Raw genomic sequence first — 20,930 nt, 5'->3', positions numbered from 1 at the left:
GCTCTGCCTCTAGCCTTAGTTTAAAGGCATTGCAGATTGACCTCAGCACCTTCGCATTGAGAGCATGTGCTCTGCCTCTGAGCCAGAGTGACTTTGGGGGGAAAGGTCGGCTTCACAGCTTGCCCTTCAGCCATCGGTGTAGATTCGGACTTAGTGGCACAAGGCAAAATAATGGGACAGGATAAGAAAGGAAGCAGAACTTTCCTTACGTATCAGTACGATGCTTGTTCCGTGCTGTTTGCTTGTGTTGTTCATGTCTGGCTACAGTGCGCAAGCTGTAGGTAAGCCCCTCATCATCCTGAAATGGCTCTTCTCTTGCTTCAAATCCAGAGCCACAATTTCCTACTGCTTCTCCCTTAGTGTTGATGCTTGTTGGGTTAGTTTTTGGCCTCAGGAAGCTGCTGGTGGTATAAATCTGGCACAAGAATTTAGAACTTGGTACCACAGATGGCTTTTGAGTTCCAACTTAAGTAAGGATGTGTCAACCTCAAGTTCAGAAGGACAGACAAGCAACGGCTCAACACAAGGTTGTCCGAACCAACAGGTCATTCGGGGAGAGGTTGAAGAGAGAGAGAGAGAGATTCATATTAACTGGAAAGTCCTTTATTAGAGAACAAGCCAATTAAAAAAGCAGACGGTCAGTCAGGACCGTATGAACCAGAAGATTCTACAAATACAGATCAGTGAAACCATTTCAAAAACCGTACACAGAAAGAGGCAGCCGAGGAACACCGAAGATTAAGGGGCATGCTGTCATGTCTGATCAGGTCAGGCTCTGCTCTGCTGGTGGAGCCATTTCTCTGGCTGGTCTTGCTCTAAAGAAGACCGCTGACTGCATGCCCATTCTTTCCCCCGATACTTAACAGGACAGACTGGCACAGGTTGGTTTGTTACAACAGAACTGGAAGCTCCAGAATGGGAAGGTGACGACAGCGGAAATGGAATGGTAGGAAGTGAATTGTGTCTGTAGTGACAGCATCTATGGTGATTCTCTCTGGGTTCCAGCTTGGCTTCGTAGACACTAGACTGACGGACAAAAGGGGACGTTCCCAGAATTGATCAGAAGTCCACAACTTTCAGCCGTATGGGATGCTTTCCAGTTCCAAAGGTTTGGTAGCGTCAAATCAGGACGACCTCCCGTCCATCATGTAGAACCGATACATTAAGCCAAGGACCAACGCGCCCACAATCGGGATCAACCAGACTGTCCAGAAACTAAGGAACAAGGAAAAGGGAATGAAGCATAAGTGATCTTAGAAGAGGAAAGATCTTTTCTGAAATGCTGTTTTCCTGGACACACAAGACTGGACTGTTCAAGGCTTGGTCATGTCTACATGTAAACAGAGATAACATAGTTATGTGCTAAGACAAAGGTAGGCAATCTGTGTCCCTCCAGATGTTATCAGGATAGCAACTCTCGTTGGCCCTAGGCAATGGAGCTAAGAAGAAGGCATCATAGGGGACGCCACCCAACATCTGGAGAGCCAGAAATTGCCCACCAGTGTTTTAGGACCCGAAGTACAATGATAGATATGTTTTACACAGCGTTCTATAGACTCCTGCTCAGCGTTGCAGATGACCTTGTTCTCTGGATAACACTAGGAGACTCTATCTTTTTAATGGGGTTAGGTAAACTTTTAGGGTGGCTCACTCACACTGGGGCAGGAAGGTGGATCCCAGAGCTTTCTGTATGATCCAGCCAAGGCAGTTGCACATATGGCCTGGGATCCCATGCTCCACGGAAGTGTCAACCTTGGCTGCCATCTAACTCTCAGTCAAAAGCTGGCAAAGAACTTCCTCAAAGGCCACCTAGAGCAGTAGATAGGAGTCTTCAACCCCTGCAGGGCTCTCAGGATTCAACCTCCAGAATCCCTCACTACCGACCAGAATCTCTTCCTGTGTGAAGCTTCTGGGAGTCCAAAACATCTTGGAGGTAAAAGGGCGAGACCAGGTGGAAGGTGCTGTGGCCACCTGCCTCTGGTCTGGTAGGAAAAGGGCCGTTTCCTAGGCCAAGGCATGCCATGAAGCCCCCACCCCCACCCCCAGCCGCCTTTGGGTCAGGAGGGAAGCACAAGCGGTCAATTCACATACATGAGGGATGGCTTTGCTTCAAAAGCCGGACTGACTTAAGGGAATGCTGAGGTTTGTTTGTTTGCTCTGGTGGAATATCTTACCTGGATTCACTGGATGGAGCTTTGTTTGGAACCTGGGAAAACAAACAGACATGTTTTATGTACATTTTAGGAACAGGTTCAAGCTGGAATCAGTGGCTGCACAAAGGCATGTCGTAAAGTAGTCCTCTCAGGCTCTCCTCCTTCCAGAGAAACCCCTCAAGATGTGCCCTCTTCTCCTCCACGTCTCTCCAGGGACTCCCATAGAGACCTCTGCTCGTTAGCAGGCTCCCTCGCCAAGCCCATGGTGTTCCCATTTTCCCAAGAAGGCGTCTGCTGTACAGTCCTTGCTGTACAGTCTTCCAGAACGCACTCCTGCTCTTTCGAGTCCCTTCCCCAGGGAGGCTAGTAGACCAGCCTTCCTCAACCGGGAGCCCCTTGCCCATGTGGGCTGAGGACCATGGGCGTTGTCATCAAACCCCTCTGGAAGGCACCGGTTTGGAGAAGGTCCTATCCGACAACCACAATTTACTCAGATTCCTCGGTTCACAGCAGTGAGCAGCGAGGGCTGCTCTTCTCTCTGCTAATGAACCGGGACCAAGACGGGCACTGCTGAGCAAGTCCCCTACAAGAGCCGCTTTTCACCGGTGCTTTTGTCCTCAGCTGGATGGTTTAGCTTGGGACTTCCCCGTGGTGTGCTCCCCTCCAGGCATCCACTAAAAGGAGCCCCTTCTAAAGGTGCTTTAACACCGAAGAGCAGGGGAAGTTGCCTTGAGCTGAACGAGACCCTTCAATCCATTAAACCCAATACTGTCTGCTCTGGGTGGCAGCCACAGATCTCCAGAGAAGATTCTTTCCTAACCCTTCCTGGAGTTCCCAGGTATTCCCTGGTTCTCCTCCACCCGAATACTCAGTCCAGGCCTGACCCTGCTTAGCTTTGGGGGTCCAGTGAGATCAGTTGTCTTCAGGGTGATATCGGGGCTTGAGTTTGATGCTCTTCCACGCAGTGGTTGGTCCTCCACTCCTGTAGATATCTGAGTTGCCCCCTAGCCCTTCCTCCCAGTTCAGAATGGGAAGGCCAGCCTGTTTGCACCTCTATCTACGACCGACCGGTTAAAGACGGAGGCACTGCTGAGCAACTGGAGGAAAATCAGAAAAGGTGCCTTTGCCTTTAAGATGTGAATGGTCCCCTCCTTGTCCTCTCTCTCTCTTGTCCTCACTGCAGAGACCCTGACAGAAGCCTCGGAAATAATGTGTTAACAATAAAATGGTTCCTTCCAGGTTAAATGGGAGGAGTGTGTGGAAATTTTAATAAAAAAATAACATTTTGAAAGTACTGTTCAACTTTAAAAACGTTGCTCTCAAAACATTATTCTGCAGATGCCTCCTTTGGCTTGCTTTTTTGTGTAACCATGTCGATCTTCACCTATAAAATGAACACATTTCCCCCAAAATCTGCACCGGTGGGCTCATGAGATCAGAACACTGACAGGGAACCAGTTTGCTTGTAAACTTGCGCCCAATGATCAATGGCACAATTAAACACACTACTGCTGTTTGCTGTAAAATCAAAATGAAAAGGAAAACTGGGGGAGGCAATGGTGACTTTTTACATGCGGAGGTTCTTCTTCTGTGCCAGCTTCAGCAAAATACTTTCCACAGGGGAGGTGAAGCAAAGGCCATCAGAAGTCTAGGAGATGGGCTCTCTACTCTGTGATACAACACAGAAGCGATTAGAGCAGGTACTAATGCAGGAAAGCATGATACTGCCACTATTTTTTTTTTGCTCCCCCCCCCCTTTCCAGGAACGTCTGCTTCACGTTTGTGCAATAGGGCAATTACAGCAGTTATTCAGAAAACTTGGAAAGAGAGAGAGAGAGAGAGAGAAAGCCTTTTCATCTGCAGAAGGAGATGGAATGACAAGACTGAGAACTTTGGAGAAGGTTAGGAAGACATGCCTTCGGACTTGAGTCAGTACTGAAAGCAAAATCTCAGCAACACCGAGCAGAATTCCACTTGGGGAAGAAAATCCACCCGTCTGTCGGAGATGGCTCCGTGTGCACATTGGGTGGGGACAGAGATGGGAGCAAGCTTGCTTTTGAAACCAAGCAAGGCTTTGGCAAACAGAAACTTGCTAAGCCAACAGACAATCCCAACCCAAGAGTGGGAAGGCAATTAAGTATTAGGCACATTTTTGGGGTCGGTATTCATCACAGACGACAGAGCGTGCAAATGCAAGAGCCTTAACAAGCAACCCAGGTTTGCGAGCGTGAGAGGGCTTCGAGTTTTTTTTATCAACTCCACCCGATCAAAGCCCTTCTGGGATGTCAGTGGCATACATCACAACAGGAGAGCTGAAGGTCCTTGGTGATGGGCCCAGCTTGGGTGATGACACCTTCCATCCACTGGCTCCGTCCAGTTCCGTGTGCATTTTCCTGCCCCCTCCATTTTAGAGGAGCTCGTCATCTGTTCCTTGCTGGCTTGATTCCCCACCATCTTCACCTGGTGCTGTGACTGAGTTTACGGATCAGCAAAGGGCCTGGTTTCACTAGCTAGACCCTATGAGATGAGACCCAATAGATCAGTAAGATTTTCTTAAGGGCCAACATAAGTCCACTGGTCTACTCTACAAGTATGGTGGAGTGGTTAGAGTGTCAGGGTAGAAGTCAGGAGACCTGGGTTCAAATGCCAGCATGACCATGAAATTCACTAGGTAGCCTTGGGCCAGGCTCAAGCAGACCGACCTGGGGTGATGGTGGCGATCTTTCGGAGAAATGAGGAAGACAGCCAAGTACGCAGTCTAGACAGACATATACAGATGGAGAGATGCATAGATGGGACGCCTGCCAACTGAATTCCGGCCTGGGCCTCCAGAAAAGAGCAAGGAAGACCGTTCAAGCATCACCTGGTATTGTTTCCAACACCTAGTGATCCAAGGAGTCAGAGATGCACTCGGCCGCCTCGATCAAGACAAGAGAAAGCAAAGTAAGGGCTGCTCTCTTTCCGCAAGACGTCCCAGCATCTCATTCTGCTCAGCCAGCCTGGCAGCCTCTTCCAAGGAAGGGCTGCCCCAAATCTTGCACAGATCCCTCCTGGCCTCGAGAAAACGGCTGGCATTTATAGTGCTGGGTCTTTGGAAACTCATCTTGAAGGGCATTCAGCCATTTCCCCCCCCCCCCACATCGCCCTCCAATTTGTGCCATGATCACTTTTCTTTTGGTAATTAACATCCCAGGCTGCTCACTCCCAGCTGGTTCCCGAACCATCTGAGCTTTTTTTTTTTTAAGGACACCGGGTCAGACCTCTCAGTCCAAGGAGAGGGGGTGGTGGGGAGAGAATAGGCACACACACACACCCCCCTACAAAGGAAGGAGCAAGACCCACACTGGGCTCCGGCTGAAAAGAATGTCCTCCCCCCCCTTTACCAAAGAGGGTTTTTAAAAAGGGTAAGTGCCGCTGAGCCCAATAGCTTTGCCCTGACAGAAGGGGTTATGAGTTCTTCAGGCTCAGGAAAGCCGCACACAGAGAAAAGGGAGAAGGCCAGCCCAGATCAAGGAGTTAGGGAGGAGGTGAGCATGCAAAGGCAGCCCTCGGTTAGGCTCGGCCAAGGAAGAGACAAAACAGAGACAAAGACAAGCTTGAGAGGGGCTTTCCCCCAATTTTGCAAGGCTGACAAGCCACCGTGAGCACGACAACATGCTGGGGGTTGGAGCATTTTGAAGGGACCAATGGAGGAGACTCCGCGACCCTTCCAAGGGGCAGGCGGGACTTCTTGTGTAGGACGGTTTACTTCACCCCCGGAATGAAGGAACTGAGTTTGCGGCAGGAACTGGCCCAGAAAACCCTGACATAAGTCACACAGCAAGGATGCCGAAAGGGAAAGCAGGGCCGCCTTTCACGATGGGGTGGGGGCAGCGGAAGTGCACAAAAAAAGGGGGACTGCCTTGCCAGCCGCAGCGTCGATGACTGGGTTGTGTAGCTAACTGCAAGAACTAAATTGGCCGCTCTTCTCTAGCTTGTTAAGGCACAGAAATGCACGCCACACGTGTTTACATCTGCTCCTGAAGCTGTGAACCTTTAAATCTGGGTGTTGCGTGTTCTGAGGTTTGTAGGAACAACATTGCCAAGGCTCTCCGATTTTCTCAAGGCACCTTAAATCACAATAAGGTATGGGCTTTATGGCTTCCTAAGAGACCCTATATGGCGTGCAGGAGGTTCTCGTGCAAGGACTTTTCATCTGCGAGGCAACAGGGCCAACACAGAGCTCTGCTAAAAAACCTCCAGCCCATCGCTGGGCAGGGTGGATGGAACTTGAAGCCGATGTTCTCAGCAGTTCAGTAAGCTGCTGGCTGGGACACCGTGCTCATTCCAAGCTGTTGTTGACTTAAGCGTGGGAAGGGGGGGTCTGAGGGAGCGGACAATATACCAGCTGAGATGCCAGCTAGGCCAGAGAAATGTCCTAATCCCCAATCATTCTGTCAATGATTGAACCGCTGGGCATCCGCACAGCGCTGCTGCTGGCCAGGAAGGGGATGCTCTGTTGACACAGGCTGCGGGTGGCTCCTCTGGCCGGCTGGCTGGGCAGCCCCCCGACGTGGGAACGAGGGTACAAGGACAGCCTCTGCATTCACCCGGCAAACACTCTTGCACAAATACAATGCCAGCCACCAGGCTAACAATAGAAGAGGTTCTGGGGGAGGTGGAAGGGGCAGCTTCAACATTCTTGCGCCTGCAAGACCTCCAGTGTTTCACCACCACCACCACTAAGCTATGACTGCTGGACAAGGAAATCCTGGCTCCCCTAGCCAAGGGCAAAGCCCAGCACTGTTGCCCCAAAGCCTCTTCGTCTCCCTAAGGAGGGCAGCCCAGAAGCTGGACCAAACCAAAGGAGGGCCCTAGGGTCTAGCCAGCTGTTTACCAGAGTGGCCAAAGAAATGCCTCTGAGTGGGCTATCAGCAGGAGAAGTGGGCCATGGCCCTTTCCCTTCTGTAGGAACCCAGGAACTGGGGCTTCAGGAGGGAGATGGTTCCCTGGTGGCTAATAGCGACTTCTGTACCCTGAGTATGCCACCTCCTCTGGAGCACAACTTAGGAAAACTCCTCTTCTGGACTATCCCTTTCATAACCTCACAGCTCCCACAGACTCTGGGAGTTGCAGTCTATAGACAGAAGGCTTCCAAGTTCAGCAGCAGCTCTGCGGTCCTTGTGCAAAACTCCAAACAGAAAGGCAAGTTAAGACTTTTCTTGGGCCCCTAAAATATTCCAGCAGGTAAGCTTTCAAGCCTCACTCGAGCCATTCCGAACCCTCGCCCTATTTTTCATATTTTAGTGGTCCCGTAAAAGCATTAGCCGCCTGTTTCCAAGTTGTCCTTGTGAATCGCTGCGAAGATTTTCTGCTGGGGCAGAAGGCAGTAGCAGGGCAACCCCCTGTTGAAGGAGCATTCTACCTCTAAAAATGAATCCTCAACGAGGTGGAAGGCATCATGGGCAGAACGCAAAACCAGCTGAGAAGACACCAACAGCCCAGCTTTAAGGAAGGAAGGAAGGAAGCCCCCAGGAAAGGCTAAAGGACAACAGTAACTCCCAAAGGAAGGGGGGGGGGAGAAAGCAAAACACCCCCACCAGGGAAGCTCTTGCTGTCAGCATCCTGGCAACATCAAGAGGTTTCATCCTTCACCTCCCATCCTTCTCCCAGCACCGTGAGCCATTCATGGTGCAAAGGCAACGTGTCCCTCCTCAGGCCATCTTTCTAGATGACTCTGAATTCTTGCCTCCCAGAATGGAAAGGCCAACCATGCCACCACCACCACCAGGCCTTACCTTGGAGGGATCCGGCTTAAGGTCGCACTGGGGAGAGAAGAACACAGAAGAGGCAAAAGGCAGATGAGTTTCTGGAAATAAATTTCTCAGGCTATTCCAAAAAAGACAGAAATCCCCCCACCCCACCCCCACTCCCCCCCAGCAGCCTGACTTCTTTGGCTGCAGTACCCAAAAACAACTTACTAGCTCACACCTTGTCTTTAGGAACAAGACCGGCTAAAGCTATGTGTATCAGACCCACAAAAGTGTCATTTCACTGAAGGTTCAAGGGCATTCTCTAACTGCCCCTGCTGCAGTTTGCCAGATGGGCCTCTCCTCTAAAACATATAGTAATCCAGTTTATGTCCAGTGGCAGGTACTTTTTGAAGGCAAGGGGAAATCAACCCTCAGACGAATTTTGTACTGGAGTAATCTTTCCGTTTTGAAGAGCTCTGAACCTCTCTGCCAGGTTTGGTTTTGGTTGGTTGGCGTTAACTAATGGTCAGTGGGAATGGGTTCTCTATGCTCATACTGTGGCCGAAAGCCTTTTACTGCAATGCTAGAAAGATAAACGCTCCCCTCTTATGATTTAACAGGTTACACAGAGGATCCCAACTCTTTCAACATATGAACATGTGGCACACAGATGACAACTCTGCAATGTTTCGGGGGCACTGGGTGGCTTTCACTGAAGGGGTTTCTTTCTTTCTTTCTTTCTTTCTTTCTTTCTTTCTTTCTCTCTCTCTCTCTCTTTCTTTCTTTCTTCTCTCCCTCCCTCCCTCCCTCCCTCCCTTCCTTTTTGTATTACAGAATAAATTTAAAAAGGTACTGAAGGGTTCAAGCTGCTACCCCAGTTATCCTCCTTTCTCTTGAAATTGGGGCAGAGATCAGTCAATGCCTCAACCTTATCTCTCTGGAGCCCCAAGGTCCTTTCCTGAATGAACACGCAAGAATCCGCTGTCTTTCGGAGAAGCCAGACCTTATGATACAAGTGCCACCAGTATTTCCCCAATGATTTGAGCCCTGGAACCTCACCGGGTGGACCTCTCCTATGTGATACTCTTTGAGCATCTCCTGGGCATCTATTGAGTGCCCAACGTCATCAAAGCTCTCGGTGGCATCCCGGCCGGCTTGTTCCAGCAAAACCTCCTCTCCGCCAGGATGCTGAAAGGAAGATCAGTAGAGAAACTATGAAAAAGCAAGGCAATCAGAGGGATAGGAGGACAAGCTTCCCATATTGCTTCTGTTTGCCTCCCCCCCCCGCCCCCCGAATGTTGTAGGTGCTACTCTTAAGACTCCAACCACACAGGAATCACGGGGACAGAGTTTCAGGTCAAAGGGTGCAAGGCACGCAAAACATGTTCAGGCAGGTCTTCGAGCCGCTCAAAGGAACCCTGGGGTGGATTCTTGTTCCCAGCGACAAACCTCCACGGGCAAGGTAAGGGGCAGAGGTGAAAAGAGTCATCCCTGATTGACGTCACTAGCATACCCCCCGGGGCAGATCTTGTATTTCTCCCAAGGAGGACACACCGAAATTGGTGCAGACAGAGTGAGTGTCAGAGATGAGCAACAACACAACAAGGGCTTGGCGAAAGTCACGAGCAATCCGGCCCTTTGTAGCTGTTGTTGTTTTGGCCTTCAGAACTAAGGTTAGGCACGCAGAAGCAGGAGAAAAGCCACCAGGTTTGCCTGGAATGGAGAGAGCCTGTAGCCTCGACTCCTCTCCCTGGGATCAAAATCAGTTTTGTCCATTTGTGTCATGCTTGTCTTAATTACTCAGCATGTAAAGCACCACTTTGTTTGGGTCTAAAGCTTGGTGTCCCATGACACCTAGAAAAACAGGATCAGTAAGAGAGAAGATGCAATCTACAGATTACGAGATTGGATTTAACCTCTGCCAAGGGGCTGCTTGCATCCAAACTATCATTTTTTTCCTCCAAGCGGTCAGCAAACAGGCTACTACCTGCCCTCCAGACAGCAGTCGGACAAGGCGTGAGGCTGTACGCAAGTTAAAGTCAGGGACCTGGGCTCTTTGCTAGGGCTTGATGCTAGCCAGACTGGGTTTTAAAGCTTCTAGAGTCTTGCAAAAATTTGCTTGGAACAAATAAAGTTGCAAACATTAAACATAGGGCCCTGGTACACAGAGGAAGACCCCCCAAAACAAGCACTCTCCTCAACAGCCCCCAGAAATACATTCTGGATAACCCTTCTGATTCTAGACAGTCTTAACATCCTTAATGGAGGCTCTTCCCTTTATCCCGCATTAAGGGGAGTAAGTTAGGTGGAAACAGAGAAGAAAGCTTTCCCTCTATGGTGGAACTCTGATTGGAGAATACTCTTCCCAGGGAGAAGCACTGCTGTCTTTTTAGTGCCAAGTTTTATTTATCCTCGCATTTTAAGCTCAGGCATGTTGGCTAGCTGGGTCTCCTGTTTTAGCTGCTCCTTGTGAAGGTCTTGTTTTATTGTGCTTTTATCTCAGCATAATTCGTTTCAGGCATTGTGCTCCACAGTATACTGCCCTCAGAGTCACCAAGGGTGCTCTAAATAGACTTCCCTAAATAAATAAAAATGCAATTCTTTAACAATTCAGGAATCCAACTATGGGCCTTCTAAGGCGGCATGCCCCCCCTCTGTTTCAATAAGTAACTAGGACTAGAGAATGCAGTTCTTTCATTATTTCTGTTATATGAGCTAGGTTGTAAATCTGTGGTTCCCAAACTTGGGATTCCAGATGTTCTAGGACTAGAACTCCCAGAAGCTTTCACCATTAGCTGTGCTGGCCGGGATTTTTGGGAGTTTTAGTCCAAGAATAATATCTGGGGATCCAAGTTTGGGAACCACTGCTGTAAATTAAACTAGATTCAAGTAATCTGTCTTGCACCTGACAACTTTCCAAGGATCTGAATGAACATCTGACTGCATCTCAAGCCCGAGGGGAACAATCCAGAACCCGACAACCTCTTAGCAAAAAGCCTTCCTGTGCTTTGCACAACCAACTGACAGCAATGCTTCAGGCTTGTAACACAACCCCATCCTGCTGCCCCACAGCAAGAAAGGAGGGTGAAGCAAAATGGCCCAGAGAGTAGAGAAAAGCTGGAAGAGAAGAATGATTCTTGCTAAAACAGTCACAGCAACATAAAGGCTTCAGGACAAAATGCTGAGTAAATGCCTTGCAGCTTATGATCTGCTCAACTGTTTTGTGGGTTGCTCTTTGCACCCAGTGAGCTGCTGACAAGACAATTATGCTGCTCATCAAGCTAGCCAGCCTTTGCTTGAAAGACTGACTCTCCAGCTGAAAGGTGGCACAGAGAATAAATGCCCCTTCTTCTCCCCCCCTCCCCGGGCGCTCGGCCACTTTTCCAAACCACAAAGAAAGGCCCCTCCTTAAATTCATGCACAGAGACACTCTTGCAGCCCAATCTGTCCAAGCGGGGTCTTCTCGGAGGTGGCCCCGAAAACAGCATTGAAACAGTTCACGCAAAACCCCAAGCATTCGAAACAGCTGGGAAATGCCATCAAGCCATTTGGCGGTAAGAATGCTGGGGGCCTTTTAGGATGCTGCACGGACCTGAGATTACATTTTTCTTTACCCCTGTAATGAGCTGTAAAGATTGGCTTCCTTGTTCTTCTCTTGCTTTCATATAAGGACATCATTGCTGGCTTGGAAAGTCAGCAAAGAAGGCACTAGCTTTGACAACAGTAACAACAAGAATGTCTTCCCAGAAGAGCTGCAATCGTTCAGAGAAGCCACAGTCCCCAAGATGGAAATGTTCCTTTTCTGGACGGCAACTCCCAGAATCCCCATGCCTGGGGGATTCTGGGTGTTGTAGTCCAAATGAATGTCCTGGAGGCTCTCCACCCTCCCTTCGCACTGCCCGGGTGAGCCCCTGCCAGGCCGAGACCCCCCCACCAAGAGGGCGGGGCCAACGCCTCATTTGCATAGATTAGCATGACGGGCCCCCACCTCGCCGAGGAAGCGGGTGACGTCATACACGTGACCGCGAATGATCAGCCAGGTCTCCTTGGCGGTGCTCCGCTTCTCCACTTCGGCCAGGGTGAAGAACGGCCCTCCCTCCGGAGCCTCGGGGCCAGCCCCGTCGTAGCCGCGGTCCGCCGGCGTCCCCATGCTCGGTTCCAAACCAGGCTTCTTGATCCTCCGAGGCCGCCGTAGTTGCCGGCTCGGGAGAGGGGCGGAGCGTCTCCGGCCTGCACGCCAATGGGTGAGAGGAGAAAGAGGCCGTGATTCACAGAACCAATCAGAACAGGGCACACTCTTGTCAGTCAACGATGTGAAAGGCGGGACTAAGGAGAGGCCAAGGCCCTCCACCTCCGGTGACCTCTATGAAAGCGAGCGGGGCTAGAACGCTCTTCATACGGGCTTCTGGCTGGAGGGGGCAAGGAGAGCCAGGATTGGTGGTTGGCTGCCCGACCGACCTTTTCCTGTCTAGAAAGCGTGGAGGCGCGCGCGCGCATGCTCACTAGGCGCTGCCTCTTGCGGACAGGTGGTCCTCCTGAAGCTGGAGGCGCGAAGGCTCGTGGTCTCGGATGGCTGTCTCCCTCCCTGGAGGATTCTGGGAGCTGTAGTCAGAAAACGCTGACCTGCTGCTCACTTCTGCTTCCCACCTTGCACGTGCGTTTGTTTTTGCACCTTTTGGGTTTGCCAAATAAAAAGGACTCCTTAAAATAATTTCCCCTGCCTTTCTCCTTAAAAAGCCGGTTTACATCATTAAAAGGCTGTTCTTAAAGCTAAAAACAATTACAGTAGTACACAGATATTAAAAAGGAGCAAACACACAGCAAACAAATACACATATACTCAAAGCAACCGAAAGAAGCCGCCTTGCCTTGCCAATTTTCCTGATTCATTAGTCACCATAGTCTAAGTGGACCCTTTTTCTGTCTGCGTAGCTACAGTACTTGTATGCAGGTATATGTGCTTGAAACATATATTTGTGAGTCGTTATACATGCTGTTTTTGGGTGCATGTAAGTGGGTGGCCATCTGCATCTAGAATCTATATGTGTATTATCCACATATATAAGTGTAGATCAAGGTGCGTTTATCAATTACAGAGGTGTTTTCATGTGAGTATTTGTGTATATAAATGAGTGTATATTTGTGTCTGTACATATGTGCGTGCGTATGTGTTTATGATTGTGTCTGGAGTGTGTGTGTATATGTCATCACTTGGGGGTTTATTTAGTTACTATATCTGTGTTCTTAAACTTGTATTTTGTTATTTGAGGATGCTTGGGTTATTGTTTCTATGTGTAAACTGTTTTGCATAGTGTTGGACACTAAGTCAGCAGTATAGAAATACAGTACACCAATGAATAAGTCTCTGTCTGTCCTGTTATAGTGAGTTAGGTTTCTGACTGGAGGCAGAGGTTGGGCATGCAATTCCCCAGGGTGCCTACCTGGAGAAGAGCCAGCCTGGGTGGCCTTGGGCAAGCTGCACCGTCCCAGGCCAAACCTAGAAGAAGGGAATGGCAAACCACTTCCAAGTGCTGTACTTTCTACCTAGAAAACCCTGAAGATGGTCACCATAGGTCAACATTGACTTGACAGCACATGATTATTACTATCTGTATACAGTACATGGGTGTATAGATGGACATGTGTGCAAATCTGTGATTATTAAATATGTTTTCTGTATAATATAAATCTACATATACTAACACCTATTTATACATATACTGTACAGGTATAACTTTTATTATATATGTAAACATCTGTGCTTATTAAGATGTAAATACATATGTGTGAGCACAAAGGTGTTTATATATGAAAGAAGTTACACCACATGTTGCTAGTTAAAAGAAGCACTTCAGAAGCGCCACGTGCTTCATGTTATTTCCTTGACCAGGGTGCAGGACAGGAAAGGAAATCTGTTGGCTCAGATATTAAACTCGTGTAAAATATCATGTGTGGGTCTTTTTGCCTGCTTACTCCCCAGCGATGTTCTTGCCTTCCTGTTCTCTGTTTATTCAGTCGCAGGAAATATTTTCACGTGGTGGTGGTGGTGGTGAGTATGTGTGGAAAGCCATCATTTTGACAGGAAATGTGCATTTCTCTTTATTTTCCAGTCAAGCAAGTTGAACTGCATGAGCTGGAAGACAGCCCAGCAGCCTCTCTGTTTATTTACGATCAAGGTACCGAGAGATGGAACGGGCAGAGATAATGACAGTCCAGAAAGGCAGAGTTATGATGCTTCTCTATCTGCACAGTGGCTCCAGCTTATCTATAGCAATAAAAACAAAAAATGTAGGTAGGTTAGATATTTTCGCTTCATTGCAGCAATTCAGTTATTTGCTCAACGATGACATGACCAGAAGTTGGGACTTCTGGAAAGTCTCTGATTTCAAAGATGCCGCCTTAGGAATCAGGGTGATGTATTCTCCCTGCCTCACAAGTCACTCAATATGGGACACCTCTGTTCCTGGCTAAGTTAATAATTCTGCACATAATTATTCCACACGAGTCTGTATGCCACATTTGCATTCTGAAGGTGTGAATTCTTCACTTTGAATGTATCTAGGGCCTTTGCTGACTCTTACTCCTGATCTACTGAAACGTCTTCTGCCCTGTTTCCTACAGATGACATTATACCCATTCTAGTGACAAGACAGTAGAATGTGTTGTTTGGCCATTTTAGGACATCTGGTCCAGATCCGTCTGTCCCTGCCCCTTTCCCACCCCCACCCCCCGGCATTACCAATATGACATCCAGAAATGCATGCAGAAAGAGCAATGCCACTTCCAAAGAGCTCACTCCCAGGATGACTAGGATTTTGAAAGCAGAAGGCCCAAGCTTTGGGGTTAGGAAGCACACCAGTAGGGATGTAGCAACCGAACAGGGACACACAGTAAACTTTGCTTTAAAAACACAGGCTGCCTGCACAGCTCACATCATAGGTTATCTCAGATCATAATTATGGAGCAGATGACAGCTCTCTCTGTAAAGAGATGTTATCGGTTTCGCCAAACCGACTTTCTCCCCACCTGGACTGGCTTTAGAGGTGAGTTGTTTGCTGACAGCACAAAGCAAGCCAGGACAGAAACATTGGGTGCACAAGCGTGCTGGACAAGTGTGGGGTACGCCCAAGAGCTGAGTCCAAAGTAATAAGTGCGACCTTATTAACCTTACCTGAAACAACTCCTTGCTTTCTCCATGGCTCTGCTAAAGAAAGGTGTGCATTTTTTACTTAAAGACCCTTTTCCAGTTACTCTCTTCTGCCTCTTATGTCTTCCCTCAAGCTGGTTCTTGTCCTGGAATGGTGTAGGAAGATACGATTATAGACCATGAGTGTACTAACCAAACAGAGACTCGCTTTTAAAAAGATAGGTGCTGGGGTGTGGTTCCTTGGGCTGGAGGACCTGTGTCCCTCCAGATGTTCTGGATCTAATTCCAAGATTCAGCCAGCATGACCAATGGTAAGGGCCAGGAAAGCTGAAACTTCCCAACCCAACCTTACATTAGTATGGGGAACCTGTGGCTGTTCCAGGCATTACTGGATTCCAGCCTAACTCCTCTAGCTTGCATGTCCCGTAGTCAGCCTGGAGTGTCATGATTTTCCCCCACCACACGCATGTGCTCTACACATTAGCTGCAGACACTCAAGAGTCCCTTGCTTCGAATGTGGCATGCTTCCTACTCACACAGCACACAAAACCATGTTTAGAACGATGTGCTCATCTATCATATGCATGTCTGCCTCTTCATATGAATACGTAGGCAGGACGTTAATTGCTTTAAGGCACTCTGTGTCTGTGTGAGCACTTGTGTGTCACAAAAATAGTTTCTGCAGGGGAGCCCCCAGCAGCGCCACAACTATATGGTTTGAGGAGGGTGAACATAACCCTTCCCATGTTGAGGAAAAACACTCCAAATCAAAGGTGTATTTTGCACTGTGCTACTGTTGTTCCCATAACAAGAAGCATGCATGTTGCTAGTACCTTATCCTGTTTAGGATGGCCCTTAGGTTTCTCATTGTAGGATCCCTCCTGGAGGGTTGACTTTACTCTTGGAATCATGATTGTTTTACCTGCCGTCTTAGACTACAGTCCTGACCTAACTCAACCAGGTCTTTATTCAGCTGTGATCCTGCCGCTATGTACCTTGCCAAGTTAAACACACAGCCTCATGCTAGAGAAATGTTGGTGGCAGGTGACATTTGTCTGCAATCATCCACACACTCATCAACAGGATTATTTTGATCATGATTATTGTTTGCAGCATCCTGGAGGTTGTGCATGAGAATCCTTTCTCTTCCTGGTACCTCTGTGTGCAAGACGTGCAGGTTTTTTGTTCCATCTCGGACACCTTTGGTTTCCTCCACGCAGCTTGATCTTTATCCTGTTGCCTTCGCAGAGTTAATCGTGTAGCCCTTACCTCCCGTAAGGCCCTGCAAAGATTCCAGTTTGCCCCAGTCTTGCATGATTCCTTTTGTTTTCTACAGCAGTGGCCAGGCTACCAAGCATTTGCTGAAGTTCCCCCTGCGTATGTCACACACCATGGGGTGGTGGTGGTGGGGGGGCTTGGAATTTTCCTTTCCAGTGGGAGGGTTGTTTCCCACTCACCCCCTTCTATAGTTACTCATGCCGAAGGCCAGATACACGAGACCTCACTAATGTACACGTCTTTCATCTCTAATCACTGTGTTGAGCTTCATAAATCACATAATCGAGACAAAAAAAAAATCCAAACATGACTGTCATTTGTTCCTTCCTGGCCGATGCTTTTCTTGGCTCCATGAAACCAGAGGCTTTCCTGGCTGGGACGAGTGATGACACCACAAGAGAATGCAAATGGCCAACCTGCTGACTTCCCCCATCTTCTCTACTTTCTCTTAAGATGTGCCAGGAGAGAGGTGGATGCTGACAGCGATCTCATCATCAGAAATACACAGTGGAATTAACGCTGTTGTTCTCAATGGTTCCCTGGAGCAAAAATAATAATATTGGGAAAGAAGTAAGTAGGGGATACTGCGGACTGCCAGAAAGGTGAACAAGCGGGTCGTACATCAAATCAAACCTGAACTGTATCGCTGGAAGCAACAATATTGAGGCTGAGGTTGTCCTACTTTGGGCACATCACAAGAAGATAGGATTTTCCTATCCATCGTGCTGGGAAAGGTGGAAGGCCGCAGGAAAAGAGGAAGATAAAATATTAAATTGATTTGACTCCCTAAAGGAACCCACAGGGCAGAGTTTACAGGAGCTGAGTAGAGCTGTTGAGGAAGAGGGCATTTTGTAGATCGGTTATTAATAGCATCACTATATGTTGGAAGTGGCTTGACAGCACGTAACAGCGGCAGCAACAAAATAATATTCTGTATAAATGGTGCATCCTGAATTTACTGCATGCAGAAGGTAAAGGGAAAATTTCATTGTTTTAAATGACCTTAATATGTCTGGTACTAATATATCCCTCCTCACCATTCCATAATTTTCCATTTGGCATGCTTTGGATATTTTTCCCCCTTTCTGATTGTTCTATTTTTCCACCTTGTCCAGGGAACTACAGAATGGGGAGTTTTATTAAGGCCCAGGAGAGATCTGAGGAATTAACTCCCACTTCCTTTCCTCTAATGGCTGCTGAGGGTGGGAGGGAAGGCCAGACATGAGGCAGTAGACAGTCAGGGAAGGGGCTTTGCCTCGGCTCCTATCGGGCAAATCAAAAATTAATTATTTAGAGTTAGCAGGGCAGACCTCCTTTCTCCCAAGACTCCCACTGAAACTTGAGGGAGAAACGACGATTCTCAGAGAGACAGTTTTGCTCCAAAGTTTTGCTTCAACTTGTTAACTCTAAAATAATGTTCTAAAAACTCTTAAGTAACCAAATCACTCAGGCTGCCTTAAAAAAAAAAAAACCTTTTCAAGGTTCATGATGATTTCAGTGTTTGTTTGTTTTTTAGACTTATTATGTAGAACCTTCTACAACATTCCCAACCATGTACTTGCCACCATAGAGAACATGCAAGGTCACTTATGTTCTGAAGTAGAAAACAAGCCGTGGGCTCTCTGGAGAAAAGGCAGGAGGATATTGATGTAATAAAAATTAAAAAGACAGAATCAGTTTGGGCAGTTGTTAGGAGAGGGTTCAAAGATGCTCAAGGGTGCCCTATCATAACAATGATGCTTTCCCAACTGGACACGTTATACGATGTTGCCACAAATCAACTAATTCCCAGAATTCAGCAAGAGAAAGGAAAGAGAAACTCATGTGAAATTTCACCCTGATCTTGTGGTCATTTGTGTATGTGTGTGAGCTCAACTGGAACCTCTTTGCCACCCAGACAGTAGAATGAGTGCCAGGCACAGAGGCCAACTGCTCAGAGTCTTTCCCGTTTGGGTGAGAGGTATTGTCCTTCTGCTTGTACCAGAAAAATAATGTCTAAGTTTTCATCTGTACCTATACATTAAAACACAATTTTATGCAGTTCAGTGCCCTCTTTTCCTGGAGTGATGCTTTCTCAGTTTGGTAATGTGCAAGTGGCTACACTACGCCCAGTGGTAAGTGAAGCTACACATCCAGCCTGTCCTCCTTAGCGCTGATAGAAATAGCAGTCAAAACAAGACAAGCAAGGATCGCTTCCCTAACTTACTCTCGGGCACCCCCTCCTGGAGCCACAAACAAGGCTTTAGCCATTTATGAATCATATGCCCTCAAGTCAGTTCTGAGTTCGTATGACCCTTTTTTCAGGGTTTTCCAGGTAGAGAATATACAGATTTCCCCCTTTCCCTTCTTCTGGAGATATTTTGGAACTGTGCAGCTGGCCCAAGGCCACCCAGGCTGGCTCTTCTCCCAGGAGTCCCCATGGGGGGAATCGAACTCCCAACCTCTGGTTCTGCAGAGACCTAAACCACTGAGCTATTCATTGAATGGGTGGGGGGAAAAACATGTGCTCAGGAAAGTCAGAGTGCACAATTGGGGGAAGACAACAGATCAGCCCTCAAAGAAGATGCACAGCTATCTGACACAGTACACCTAAAACAAAAACAGCAAACTAACCATGCTGATCTCTAGGCAAATTAATCCAACGATAGTAATTTGAGACATATACATGGAGGAAAATCGAAAGAAAGTTAAGCACCCTGATAAAAAACAGTCTGGTGTTGTTCATAAATCCAGCCCCTAGTCCCAATCAGAGTAAACTCACAGAATCAGCGAGATGTTTGCAACTCTCTGCTAGCAGTAAGCGTTGACTCAGTGGCTCTCGTCCATTTTGGGGTTCATAATGGGATTTGGGGCCCTTTTCTTTAACGGTAGCAGCTGTTCTGCCTGCATATCATAAGTTATAATTCTGGAAACAAAACTCGGAACATTATGTTTTGAAAGGCAGCCAGACTGACTTGACTTGGTCTGTTCATACGTGTAATTCATTTGTATGATAACACATTGAGCTGTTGTGACCAAGAGACCAGAATAATATAGGGAAATACTCCTGGTTTGTCTAGCAGCCAATTCAGATGTAGACCTTGGGGATATTTACAGAAATCTAGAAGGCATAACTAAATGACACCTCCCTTGGCAGTTAGGATTTGTTTTGGAAAAAAGACTTAAAATTACCTCCAAAATGGCTTACAAAGTAACTTAAAAGTATTAAATATTATTCATTAAATCTAAAAGAGCCTCGTGGCGCAGTGGTTAAAACGCTGTACTGCAGCTAAAACTGTGCTCACGACCTGGGGTTCAAATCCCAGGTAGCCGGCTCAAGGTTGACTCAGCCTTCCATCCTTCCGAGGTCGGTAAAATGAGTACCCAGCTTGCTGGGGGGGCAATGTGTAGCCTTTATAATTAAAATTGTAAACCGCCCGGAGAGTGCTTGTAGCGCTATGGGGCGGTATATAAGTCCAATAAATAAATAAATAAATAAATAAAAGGAGCTTTGGAACTACCATACTTGCTACATCCTTTTTGCTATAAGCATAGCAATACTCATTGCATTATTTGTTACCCCCAAATAAGGTTTCATAGCTAACTCTACTTATTTGGGGAACACAGAATAATCTAATTTGTAAACCACTGGCGTAGTTCCAAGGTGTGGCTGAAAAGAGTTTAGGATAACTCTTTTTTTATGTGAAACAACCATAGAATAGATTCTATTCTGGTGCAAAAAGCAGTGACTGGGCTTGAATTTCTTTAATTATTTTTAACTAAGCTCCACTTGACATCACTGGCTTCTACCAGAGAGAGAAAGAAACCGCAACGGATTGTGCCTGAGGTTTAGCCACCCCTGAGTTAAGAGCATTGCAAACAAACATAAAACAAAAGATAAATGAAGGTATTTTACAATCTTATGAATCTGCCTTATCTCTGTGAGGAACAGAGCTGAACCAAATTATCTCAAATGCCCCCTGGCTTATATTAATCTTTCAGTTTCTCCATAAAAAACATGTCCCTAAACCTAAGTCTTTGGTAATCTCTAAAGAGTATAGAGGCATGTCTTTGCAACCATTAAAAAAATGGTGCAGTTAACATTGATATTTTCCCCCTCTGCACATAATTTTGTTGCAGTCGAAAAACCCCAGTCTTGGGAACACACCCAGCAAGTCCAGGAAATATAATTTTCCACTTTGGTGAGAATGCTTTGTAGCAGTGGGCCCCAATGTCTGGATGACCACAGGAGCAACAGCTCATTTAAGAGAGGTCAATTAGCGCGGATGGTGCTTCCTTATTGAAAATGATGTTTGTGCAACCAGAGCGTGGATTCAGGTCCAGGCTGCAAAAGATTGTTGCAGACTTAAGCTTCTCAGCTAAAAGAAGCAAAACGTACTATCCAGGTTTCACCAAATGGAGAAAAAGATATCAGTGCTCTTTTGCTGTGGCTGTGTTGTGGATTCCGCCTTGCATGTTTATTCTTTATTAATATCTTTAGATGTATACACTGCCCTATTAGTGCCATGCAGTATTCTGGGCAGTTTGCAGAAGTTAAAACTAAGGATAACAATAATATATTAAACGAGCAGTTAAGAAACAACGAAGCTTAAAAGGTGGAAGAAGCAAATGAACAACCAA

At 47.3% G+C, this 20,930-nt stretch overlaps 1 protein-coding gene and 2 long non-coding RNA genes across 3 annotated transcripts; 1 reads left to right on the top strand and 2 right to left on the bottom strand.

The window, feature by feature from the left end:
- Window positions 1-587: 587 nt before the first annotated feature.
- Window positions 588-12,168, bottom strand: CYB5B (cytochrome b5 type B). Its single transcript, XM_020788323.3, has 5 exons — window positions 11,874-12,168; window positions 8,945-9,073; window positions 7,931-7,957; window positions 2,175-2,206; window positions 588-1,215 (listed from the first exon to the last, which is right to left on the bottom strand). Exons 1-5 carry the CDS (start codon window positions 12,033-12,035, stop codon window positions 1,125-1,127), a joined length of 441 nt encoding a protein of 146 aa, XP_020643982.3. The 5' UTR covers window positions 12,036-12,168; the 3' UTR covers window positions 588-1,124.
- A 133-nt stretch (window positions 12,169-12,301) lies between these two features.
- LOC140702146 (uncharacterized) lies at window positions 12,302-14,176 on the top strand. Its single transcript, XR_012081199.2, has 2 exons — window positions 12,302-12,539; window positions 13,996-14,176. It is a non-coding gene; the product is annotated as an uncharacterized LOC140702146 (long non-coding RNA).
- On the bottom strand, window positions 13,972-19,508 carry LOC140702145 (uncharacterized). Its single transcript, XR_012081198.2, has 3 exons — window positions 16,028-19,508; window positions 15,057-15,178; window positions 13,972-14,150 (listed from the first exon to the last, which is right to left on the bottom strand). It is a non-coding gene; the product is annotated as an uncharacterized LOC140702145 (long non-coding RNA).
- Between the last annotated feature and the right edge of the window lie 1,422 nt (window positions 19,509-20,930).

This window comes from Pogona vitticeps, chromosome 10, assembly GCF_051106095.1.
Source record: "Pogona vitticeps strain Pit_001003342236 chromosome 10, PviZW2.1, whole genome shotgun sequence".
NCBI lineage: Eukaryota > Metazoa > Chordata > Lepidosauria > Squamata > Agamidae > Pogona > Pogona vitticeps.
Note: the sequence above shows the minus strand (reverse complement) of the source record. Positions and strands in the feature narration are given on the sequence as shown.

Excerpts from the sequence above, each read along its gene's own strand:
- CYB5B (XM_020788323.3), bottom strand. The coding sequence starts at position 12,035 with ATGGGGACGCCGGCGGACCGCGGCTACGACGGGGCTGGCCCCGAGGCT. Across the intron at positions 7,958-8,944 it reads ACATAGGAGAGGTCCACCCG|TGCGACCTTAAGCCGGATCC; the intron begins GTGAGGTTCCAG and ends TTCTCTCCCCAG. Across the intron at positions 1,216-2,174 it reads GCTCCATCCAGTGAATCCAG|TTTCTGGACAGTCTGGTTGA; the intron begins GTAAGATATTCC and ends CTTGTTCCTTAG.